General features: G+C 39.0%; 1 protein-coding gene across 7 annotated transcripts in view; it reads right to left on the bottom strand.

Annotated features, from left to right (window-relative positions):
• The window catches only part of TANC2 (tetratricopeptide repeat, ankyrin repeat and coiled-coil containing 2), a 369,078-nt gene that overhangs the window by 79,750 nt on the left and 277,189 nt on the right, over positions 1–12,139 (bottom strand). For all 7 annotated transcript variants that reach the window (XM_088829199.1, XM_055408159.2, XM_088829197.1 and 4 more), the window contains one exon: positions 8,353–8,486. In XM_088829199.1, the coding sequence (XP_088685325.1) occupies positions 8,353–8,486 (134 nt within the window). The remainder of the gene's footprint in view (positions 1–8,352; positions 8,487–12,139) is intronic.

The raw sequence follows: 12,139 nt of genomic DNA, 5'->3' as shown, positions 1-12,139 counted from the left end.
AGATGTGAGTTTCCGTATATTCCTTACCCAGCTTCCCTTAACATCTTACATAATCATAGCATAATTATTGAAACCAGGAAATAACACTGGCACAACACTATGAACTAAAGGCAGTATTCAAATGTTGTCAGTTTTCTACTCATGACTTTTTCCTGTTCCAGCATTCTATCCACTGTTAGTTCTCCGTAGACTCTCCTAGTCTGTAAGAGCTCCTCAGTCTTCGTCTTTCATGACCCTGACACTTTTGAAGAGTACTGATCCGTTACTTTGTTGAATATCAGTCAATGTGAGTTTGTCTCATGTTTCCCTCATATTCCAATTGAGATTTCTTTGGCAAGAATACCACAAAAACAATGTTCTGTCCTTTTCAGGGGATCACGTCACAGTTCATGATGTGACATGTCCTGATACTAGAGGTGCTGACCTTGATTGCTTGACTAAGGTAAAGGTTTCGGCCAGGTTTCTTTACTATAAAGCTACTATCTTACCCTTTATAGTTAAATATCTTAAAGGAGATACTTTGAGTCAGTGCAAATCCTGTTCCTCCCCAAATTGTTATCCACTAATGGCATCTGGTCCCATTACTTCATGGGAAATAGATGGGGAAACAGTGTCAGACTTTATTTTTTGGGGCTCCAAAATCACTGCAGATGGTGACTGCAGCCATGAAATTAAAAGACGCTTACTCCTTGGAAGGAAAGTTATGACCAACCTAGATAGCATCTTAAAAAGCAGAGACGTAACTTTGCCAACAAAGGTCCGCCTAGTCAAGGCTATGGTTTTTCCAGTGGTCATGTATGGATGTGAGAGTTGGACTGTGAAGAAAGCTGAGCACCGAAGAACTGATGCCTTTGCATTGTGGTGTTGGAGAACACTCTTGAGAGTCCCTTGGACTGTAAGGAGATCCAATCAGTCCATTCTAAAGGAGATCAGTCCTGGGTGTTCACTGGAAGGACTGATGCTGAAGCTGAAATGCCAATACTTTGGCCACCTCTGCGAAGAGCTGACTCTTTGGAAAAGACCCTGATGCTGGGAGGGATTGGGGGTGGGAGGAAAAGGGGACAACAGAGGATGAGATGGCTAGATGGCATCACTGACTCGATGGACATGAGTTTGAGTAAACTCCGGGAGTTGGTGATGGACAGGGAGGCCTGGCGTGCTGCAATTCATGGGGTTGCAAAGAGCCGGACATGACTGAGTGACTGAACTGAACTGAATTTTAGTATCCATCTGCAATGTTATTATTATTGCCATAATGTACTACCTGGTGACTACAGTTTACAGTACTACATTATATAGTTGAAAATGACTTAAGAGAGAAGATTTTAAAAGTTCTTATCACACAAAAAATTCTGTAACTATGTGAGGTGATGGTTATTAACTAAATTTATACACATATCAAATCATTATGTTGTACATCTTTAACTAATACAATATTCTATGTCAGTTAATCTCGATAAAACTGGGGAAAAAGCATGATGAGATAGGAAATACAAGATGCAGGTGTAACACAAGCTGGGGCCATCTAAGGAACTAAGGAGAGCTAGAAAAGCCTTCTTAGAGGTGAAACTTAAGTGGAAATCTAAGGGATGATGAGAAGCGGATTGGGGCAGGTGTGTCTCAGGCAGAGGAAGACAGCACGTGTGAAGCCCCTCAGGGGCTTTACACCTCCAGTGAGGTTAGAATGCGAGTGAGTGGGGAGAGGCGGGAGATATGAGCAGATAGATAGAACAGAGGCTTTCATCTGGGGTGGCTCTGCTCCCCAGAGGACATCTGGTGACGTCTGGAGAGTTTTGGTCAACACAACTGTGGGGGGGAGGATACCACTGGATAGTGGGCAGAGGCCAAGGATACTCCTAAGCATAGTACACTAAACAGGACAGTCCGCAGACCAAGTTATCTGGCCCCAAATGTCAACGGTGTTGAGGCTGAGAAACTCTGGGATAGATAAAAAATGTAAAGGCCCTCTGGGCTTCCCAGGTGGTGCGAGTGGTAAAGAACCTGCCTGCCAATGCAGGAGACATAGGAGACCTGGGTTCAATCCCTGGGTCAGAAAGATCTCCTGGAGAGGGCATGGCAACCCACTCTTGTATTCTTGCCTGGAGAATCCCATGGACAAAGGAGTCTGGCCGGCTACAGACCATGGGGTTGCACACCAATACAAGTGAAGCAACTCAGTACCCATGCATGTAAAGGTCCTTTACGATAATAGTCATGTTTCAAGAAGGGAGTTTGGATTCCATTCAAGGGCAAGGAGGAGCCACTGACAGATTTTAAGTAGCAAGAACAGAAATATGCTTTAGAAAGATTACTCAGACTTCAGTACAGAGAACAGATTACAATTTATTCACTCATTTAACACATACTTCTGTGCTAGGCGTTGTGTTAGGAGCTGGTGATAGAATGGTGAACAGTAATTTAAATACTGACCCATCCAGTAGAAGAGACAAGATTAAAAAGCAAAAAAACAAAATTGAGAAATTAATAAATAAGGTTGTTTGCATATTCAGTATCCTGAGTGTAGATGCATCTAGGTCTCACTATAAAATTTTGATGTTAATTTTTAGAGGGAAAAAAAACACCCTAGACACATTTTATAAAACATCATGTACAGGTTATTTGCTGTTTAGTTTGGAGCACATTTCTCCTAAAATGTAAATCTTTTTGAACATAGCCAACTGGAACCCAAACCAAATCTCATACCTTTTTTCTTTTTCCAAATCTCCTACTTCGCTGTTGTTATTTTTTGTTTTCCTCTCTCTCTATGTGTGTGTTTGTGTATGTGTGGTGTAAGTTTCTTATTATGCTCAACATGCATTTCTGAACTGCTGACACGATCACTTCCTTGGCTGATACCTTTAACACTAGCAGCAACTAGCTCAGGAACCATGATCACTTGACATCATCCTAATTTAGTATAGAACTAGTCTCTTGGCAAGGATGACATTTCAGTTTTTTTTTCTTATATAGATTTCCTTAGAGGGGAAAAATCCTCTGCTTTTTGTGTCTCTGTGACACTTCTTAAAATTAGCTAGTTTCTCTAATTAGCTTATTTAAGAGGTATTAGCTTTTTAGTCTAAGGATTAAGCTAGTGACAACTTACCTAATATGATGAGAGCTTCTAGTCACTTTTGAAAAAGAAAACTTTCTGAAGAAGAATTTGAGGTCAGCGAAATTTCTGGAAGGTACTCCTTCATTATAAGTTTCTTGCTTTGAAGCCACTTTCAATTATCAACAGATTTTTCCAAAAGAACACTGAATAAAAATCCTTCCTGTTGCACTGGAGAGCGGTACAGTGGTTAAAAGCCCGGACTCTGGAGCCTGCCTGCCTCAGCTTAAATCGTGGTTTCAAGTCATGTTCTAGTTATTTTGGCGAGTTACATAACCTCAGTATGAGGCGAGTTTCTGTATCTGTTAAATGGGAAGAAGACGACTTACTTTATTGGGGTGAACACTGACTCTGTATCCGAGCTCTGCTATTTACTAATAGGAAGACACTGGAAAAATTAACTATCCCTGAAGTACAGTGTCCTCACCTGTAAAATGCAGATGATAATGACCACCTCAGAGGTTCAAGGTAAGAACAAATACAATGTGAAGAGTACTAAGCTCAATGTGCATTATGCCCACAGTAAACAGAAGTCAGCCTCTCTGTCTGGAGAATTCTGCACGTCTGACCACTCAGATAACGAATGAAAACCTGGAAAAGTGATGGTTGTTCTAAAGTCACACATCCAGGAATGGCTCTGAACGAGATCTCCACAAACCTCAACTGTACTTCAGAAGAAATACATGATATTAACTGGAAATACATTAAGAGATCTAGACCTAGCAAAACCTGTTACTTCAAGTGGAAAGTGTTTCTTCAATAAATAAAACTACTCTAAAGTTGTGACAAGAACTCTTCAATGTTCTCAATTATGAAGAAGCATAAGAAGCCTCAAGAATACTATGAAAAAAGAAAAAAAATACTATGAAGTATCAATGATAATGAATGATACACAAGAACTGACACTAAGAACTCTACCAAATCAAGACGTTTTTCAAGGGGACTTTAAATTTTCATATAATAGCTTGCATTATCAAAATACTAACTGATTTGAAAAGATATCATTTGTTACAGATGAGAAGCAAGGTTGCTGGCTTCTGCTCTATGCTTCTATAGCACAAACCTGTGTTTGAACTGGGACATGTGGCACAATTACTGGGATAACATTCAATTTTAATCTAAGGGGCCATTTGTTTCACAATGTTCAGTGTAAACTTTAAGATATTCCATCTCTACATACAAGCAGAGGTATTCATATTTTGCTTAAGGAAGAAATAAGCATGAAACTTTAAATATATTCCTTAAGTGTAAATAATGACTAGTATATCTCACTTCTAACATTTAACATCTTCAAAATATTGAATCAAACATAAACTTTAATCTAAGGAGCCATTTCTTATAGAAGGCTTAGTAAAAATTAAAAAATATCCCATTTGTAGGTACAAAAGAGATTTATTTATATTGTGCTTAATGAAGGCACAACCATGGAATTTAAAACATGATCAGTTTTCAAGTAAGTATAGTTACTAATTTCCTACTAAAAATAAATAACATTTTCCAAATATTGAACATATAGAATCTTGGGATTTCTTTCTCTCTCTTCTAACTTTTTGACTGCACCGCAAGGCATGTAGGATCTTAGTTCCCCGATCAGACATTGAACCTTTGTTCCCAGCAGTGGAAGCGCAGAGTCTTAATGGGTGGACAGCCAGGGAAGTCCTGGGGCTTTTCTCCTGATGAGAGACTAAGAAGTGACAACATGTGAAGACTTTCTTTATAGCACTCATCACCATCTGATATACCATGCATTTGTTTGTTTATTGGCCTTCTCCCACCACAAAAACGTATGCTACCTAATAACAGGGACTGTGCTGGTCTTGTTCACTGCTTTAGCTTCAATCTTGTGTTACAGGCGTTCCAAACATCTATTCCAAATGAATAAATAAATGACTTTGATGATGAAAGCTCTTCAGTATTTGTGTATTTCTAGATGACATTTATTCTGATTTTTCTAAAGAAGAGGCTAGAGTCAGCTTACACGGGATATTTAGAAAAAAGAAAAAACAAAGATGTCTTTTAAAGTTGCACTGAGTTAGCAGTGAGATGAGGGAAATCTCAAACTGTTTTCAGAAGCCCATTTATAAATGGGTGTGTATCACTAAGTGGGGACAACTGAAAATGTAGTTGGGGGAAACATGCCATTTCTGGCTCACACCTGGACAGGATTTCTATGAAGAAATCAGAAGCTTATGACAGTGAAGATGCCTTCCTGTTCCTCATTACTAATTAACCATGACAGGAGACTTCTTCAAACACTGGAGATGGCATTTCTCCAAAATAAGGAGAATAAGAAACAGAAATGCTGAGACTTCCCTGGCAGTCCAGTGGTTAAGGCTCTGTGCTTCCACTGCAGGGATGGGGGAGGGGAACAGGTTCAACTCCTGCTTAGGGAACTAAGATCATACCATGTGGCCAAATAAATAAATAATCATCACAAAATAAAGAAAAGATTATCACAGAGTGACTTGGGGGAAAAAAAAGAAACAAATGCAAACTCTGTTGCTGATAAACATCTAATCTCTGATGATCATATATAAAGATGAAATATGAATGTAGGATTAAATGGCTTAACAGAAGAAGGTGAAGCAAGTGCTAGCTGAGAATATAAGACCAAATCATCTGTCAAACCTCAGAAAAGCACAGGAATTATAAGCACCAGATACTGTGGAAGAAGAGGGGTGAGGAAAGAAGTTGAAAACAGAAATTATTTGACGTTTACGGAAGGAGCAGTTGGATCCCCAGATATCCCTCCCATCTTGCCCAGCTGGGTGACGACCTTCCCCAAAACCCACAGGAAAGAGGATTATATTCACTCAAGAAACTAAGTAAGAGAATCCAGGCTTAGGGACACCAGACACAGGGTAGGTAAGGAGCAGGTGCAGGACTGAAACAAGGGGCTTATGTAAAAGTCTGCAATCTAAGTGATGAAACTTCACTTTCTCTCACTAGCTTCAGAATGCTGGCAACCAGGATATACACCCTCCAGGAGATTGGTAGATTCCCTGCTAGATAAGATGAATAGTGCAAGAAAAAAACTTATGGACATTGACTTTGGGATTTTCCAGTAAAAGTTGACAGGTCATCTTAATTCTCTATAGTTAAGCTCTCCGCATACACAAACTTCCACCAGGTTTTCGTTACCTAACTATTAAGGAAGAGGTAAGAGAACACACTGCACTGCATCCATAACACAAAAACAGTATGCCATAAAAAAGAGGGGAACAACTGGGGGAAAAAGGACCTACTGGAATTAAAACTATGACAGCCAATTTTTTTTTGTGTGTGTGTGAAAGTATTGCAAGGTGATGTTGAGGAAATCTCTGTAAAGTGGATCATAAAACAAAATAGGAAAACAAAAGTATAGGAAACAGGGAAGTGAAGAAGAGTATTAACATAGGAAATCAATTTTTGACTAAAAGGAGTTGTAGAAGGAGATAACAGAGGAATTGGTGGTGAGGAAATTATCAATAAATAATACAAAAGCATTTCCCTGAATCAAAGACTATACCCAGGGTTCACTAGGCACCAATAGAATCTGAAAAAAAAAAAAAAAGACCTAGTAAGAGTGGTGACAGAGAAGATTCTAAAAGCTTCTGGAGGGAAAAAAATATATATATAAAGAATTAGGAATAAGAACAGTACCATATTGGGATGGAACTAGAGGATGAGATGGTTAGATAAGATCACTAATTCAATGGACATGAGTTTGAGTAAACTCCAGGAAATAGTGAAGGGCAGGGACGCCTGGTATGCTGCAGTCCATGGGGTCACAAAGAGTCAGACATGACTTAGCAACTGAACAAGAAAACCATATTACTTAAACAGTAATATTGGAAGTTCAAGATGGATATCTTCCAAAAGGAAGTAGATATATGTATATGTATGGCTGATCCAAGCTATGTGCAGTAGAAGCTAACACAGCATTCTAAAGCAATTATGCTCCAATAAAAATTAACTTAAAATTTTTTTAAAAAAGGTGGATGCCTTCAAAATTCTGAGGGAGAATAATTTTTAAACTCCAGTTTTATGATATCAAACAAATGGCAATGTATGAGAATGGAATAAAGACACTTTTATGAACATTAAATCTCAGAAAATTTATCCCCTTGGCATTTTTTCTTTGGAAGCTACTAGAGGATGTGCTCCATCAAAGAAAGGAATATAATCAAGAAAGATCAAGACATGGGATCAAACACAGCAATAGTATTTCCAGGATAACAACTAGGTAGTAAGCCTTGAGAGCATCCAAGGTCCAGGTTAGTTTGATGGAGAACTCTGGGGCTTCCAAAGTGTGTGTGTGTGGAATATAACTGATGTGGAAAATTGTACTGAGAGTCATTTTACAAAGCATTAAGAGTTATGGAACAACAATCATTGTTTTGAAGAAAAAGAAGCAAATTTTAAAATAAGGCATTTGATAACCTAGGAAAAACAAAACTGCTCAAGAAGAAAATATTAAAAAAAAATTTAAAAAAAATTAAAAAAAAAAAGAAGAAAATATTATTCTTGGTTCTACAGTGAACCGTATTGCCACAGTATTAATACTGAAAATAATATAACATGGATTCAGACAAAAATCAAGTAGTGACATGGTGGACAGAGCAAGGAAGGTGAAAGAGCTAAAATTCTCATCATCCATAGTAAGAAGCAATAGATAATGTACAGAACTGATCAAAACAGTTATAGCAGTCCATAAATATTATTTACAAAGATGGAGGTATGGATCAGAGAAATATCTCTAAACATTGAAAGCGTTTGCCTTTGGGTAGAGGGTGGCTTGGGGAGGAGAAAAGAATTCCTGGTTTTTACTGTAAGTCTTTGAACATTATTTGATTTCCTGAACTATGTGTGTATATTGCTTTGATAATAATAAAGAAAATTACAATGCAACATATAAAAAAATTTATGGATAATGCAGTACAGCAGCAAGTTACGAGCTAGGAATGAAAATTTAAAAACTAAATTGATTACTTATACTGTGATCTTGGGTAAATCATATAACTTTGAGTCTCTACTTTCTCGTATGGGACTTTGGTTATTTCTAAGGGTTCTTCCAACAATAAGTTTCTGATTCCAAAATAACAAAGTAATTTTCTAGGAACAGCAAAGAAAGAGAAACTTTTCTCTGTTTTATTGGTATACCTACATATATTTTTTGTTCACTTTGCTGGGGTCTCCCTACCATTGTTCTGTTGATGTTAAAGTGGCACTAGCATGCCCGCACCCTGGGGATCCTCTCGTACCTGTGAGGCTAGTCTCCGCATGGCCTCCTCCTGCCGCCTGCGCATTTCTGGAGTTCCTGGGCAGCTTCCACTGGTGATGGAAGAGTGGGCTGACGGTGGCTGTGTGAGTGGCAGCTCTCTGTTGGCATCCACATCTGGATTAAAAAGATGAGATGTTTGCATCAGATCATCGTAAAACTCTGAAGTGGTTGAAGACTGGCTAAATTCCATGTGTTGCACAATCCCGCAATTCTACTCTTAGGGATGTACCCAAGAGAATTAAAAATGTATGTCCATGAAAAAACTTGTACACAAATGCTCAAAGAAGCAAGATTCATATCAGCTCCAAAGTGGAAACAACCCAAATGTCCATCAACTGATGAACTGATAAAATGTGGTAAAGCTCCACAAGGGAACACTACTTGACAATAAAAAGAAATAAAATACCAATACATGCAAAACAACATGGATAACCCTTGGAAGTGTTACACTCACTCAAAGAAGCCAGTTGCAAAAGGTCATATAGTGTATGATTCTATTTATGTGAAATGCCCAAAAAAGGAAAATCCACAGAAGATAAAAAAGCAGATTAGTGGTTACCTAGGGGTGGAGATAGGGACTTAGCAGGGAAATGAAGATAGACTGCTAACAGGCATGGGATTTCTTTTAGGGGGGAATGAAAACATTCTAAGATTATGGTTGACTGCTTTACAACTTTAGTGAATACACTAAAATGCACTGAATTGAACAATTTAAATGGGTGAATTACAGGGTTTGGTGAATTTTAGCTTAATAATAAGTATTCTTGCCTGGAGAATCCCAGGGACGGGGGAACCTGGTAGGCTTTCATCTATGGGGTCACACAGAGTCGGACACGACTGAAGTGACTTAGCAGCAGCAGCAGCAGCTTAATAAAGCTGTTTTAAAAAAATTCCATTTGTTCATGTTATTTAGGTACTATCTTGACTACTACTAGAAATCATGGACTACATTTGTGAATACAGATAATGTTTTAACAAGGGGTACAAAATAATTAGGCTGTTACCGGATGGTCAACAGCTATTGAAAAGGAGGAGGAATAGGGAAAATGGTTTTCATGTAACTCCCTACCAGAAGGACTGAATTGAGACCTCTTCCATCCAACTGGCCATTGCCTAGAGTTCTGAATACACTGTAGGAGGGGAGGTGTGGGAGACAGCAGTGAAAGAAGACTGAAGAAACAGTAAGTTCAGCGACTGTCAGTATCATGCCTGTTGTTCACTCCCTTGCTCCACCCTGTTTCCCTTTATCTGGTACTTGATTTTGTGGGTAATTATGGTCTTCTGTCTTCTAGCTGTTCCCTCCTGGAGACGCGCTCCTTTCTGTTTGGGTGTCTTTACTCTTTGCTTGGTATTCAGAGAACAGTAGAAAACAAGTGAATCGGGAGGAGCCACCAGTGTACACAGCAAATTGGCACAAAGGACTTCTGGAATGAGCAGGGTTGGGAGAGGAGGAGCTACTCACTGCACAGCTATTTGGGGGCACGGCAGCTGTTTGCAAATATCAAATCCAAACAATAACTACACTGAGACTTCTAGGGATAGGAGAACAGAGTCCTGTGTTAGACTGAACTTCCCTAATGACTGTACTGAGCATCTCTGTAGTTCATGTGATAATACCCCAATTACGCAACAGGTCCATTTTCACAAAGTGTTTTTGTTCTTAGAAGAGTGTATGTGTTGAGGGGTGGGTGATGATGGTGCTGGTGGAGACTGAAGGGGTGTAGGTGGAAAACAGGATGACAGGCTAGTGCCTGCGTTGACAGCTTTTCTGTGCCTTCCTAGGGAAATGACAAGGAGGGGGCGGCTGGGGGCTGGGTGTCTGTGGGGGAAGGACAGAGCCAGGCAATGCAGTGCTGCAGGCTAGACTGCTCACATCTTCCAGAGCAGTGCTGCTCAGTGTGGAGGAGGCGGAGACAGAAAAAAGAATGACACAGGATGCAGAGATGAAGGCCGGGAGCTCCAATAACGTTTCACCTATTTTCATCATTACTACATCACTGACTGAGGGTTGGGAAGGCCAGTGGGATTCCGAATACACCTATCAAAAATTAATGTAAACTAAACTGTAAAAATTGAATTCAATTCTCTCTCTATAGATATCATCCTTATTCACTAATGAAAAAAATTCTGCTACTGTCAGTGACATTTCCAGTGCTGGCTCTTAGAGTGAAAGATCGATGCTGAAAAACAGCTTGTTCTTCATTCTTTTTCTTTCCTCAAAGAAATACCTTTAAATTGGTTAATATATATTCAATTAATATCTGTTTACAGAAATAACAGAAATATAAAATAGAAACATACGGATCACTGATTTTTTAAAAGTAGTATTTTTGAGCCCCAATACTTGTAAGTTTTAACCAAAACTTCAAGAGGATAATAATACAAGAAAGACAAAACATGTGCCCTCAAAACTAGAAAATTTAATGAAAGAGACAGTTCTAAAACAAACTGATGTTACATTTTATTATTAATCATTTGCATAGTGGAAAATGAAAATTTTATGAAAGTGTGTAGTGTTGGAGTAACTCCAAGAGTTGATTTTGTTGTTCAGAGTTAATATTTAAATACCAGTAAATGACATCAACCACTTATTCCTGACCCATCTTACAGAGTAGTGGTTTGGTTTGAACATCAAAGATGACAAAAAAAATTACTACATCAAACATTACCACAAGGCAGTGCTGGTTCTGTGTAATTCTGATAAATACACAGCCACACACTCTATCCCTTTAACACCTTTTCAAGTTGTGAAAGTTAACTATCAGGCCAAATCTTCGATCTAACATGTGGACATTTATCACATGAATGGAAGTGTCCTGGTATTTTCAGAGTTTCTCTGGAGGTAAAAGGAAATGGATGTTAGAGAATAACTTGATGAACTACCTTTAGAGAACCTTTGCTTTGGGGAGCACATGGTTGTTTTCTATTAACTCCTGCTCTCTCAGGTTTGGGGGTTGGGGGCACTTCCAGGTACTACTGCTTTCAGAGAAGGGCTCCTTGCCCTTGAGCCATGATTCTACCATTCTGTTATCTGCCACAGTGACATACAGAGGAGTCAGAGAGACTATCACCTCTCTGGTTTTCTTCCTAACACAGTCAAATAGTTAACCTCTTGGATAACTCAGATAAGTAGTAGTCTGGTGTGATATGTACACACATTAAGGAAAATTCTGAAATAGGACTTCCCTGGTGGTACAGCAGGTAAGAACCAGCCTGCCAATGCAGGTGACACAGGACCAATCCCTTGTCCAGGAAGATTCCACATGCCAGGGAGCAACTAAGCCCATGCACCACAACTACTGATGCCCGCACGCATAGAGCCCGTGTGCCACAACAAGAGAAGCATCTGCAATGAGAAGCTCTTGAACTGCAACAAAGAGCAGCCCCCGACTGCCACGGCTAGAGAAAGCCTGCACTAAGCAGTGAAGATCCAGATCAAAAAAATAAATTAAAAAAATAAAGTCTATTAAAAATTAACAACTTGTGTACTAACATAGTAAAAAAAAATCATATCGGAAAAAAAATAAGAAAACACTGGAATAGGTATGGCAAGTTACATTTAACCATGAAGACATCTTAGAATCACAGAATTGTAGCACAGGAATGAATCTTAAAGATCACCAAATCCTACTGATGCATTTTACGGGTGACAAAACCGAGGTCTAAAGAATTACAGTAAGATTCTCAAGGTTACAAAGTATTGTCAATTTGAGCACTGGGATTCAACCTGTGGACTCTTGACTCCTCTGACATTCTGTCAATCTACC

The sequence above is a fragment of the Moschus berezovskii genome, chromosome 20 (genome assembly GCF_049115385.1).
Source record: "Moschus berezovskii isolate FMDL1 chromosome 20, NW_MosBer_1.0, whole genome shotgun sequence".
In the NCBI taxonomy this organism is placed as follows: domain Eukaryota; kingdom Metazoa; phylum Chordata; class Mammalia; order Artiodactyla; family Moschidae; genus Moschus; species Moschus berezovskii.
Note: the sequence above shows the minus strand (reverse complement) of the source record. Positions and strands in the feature narration are given on the sequence as shown.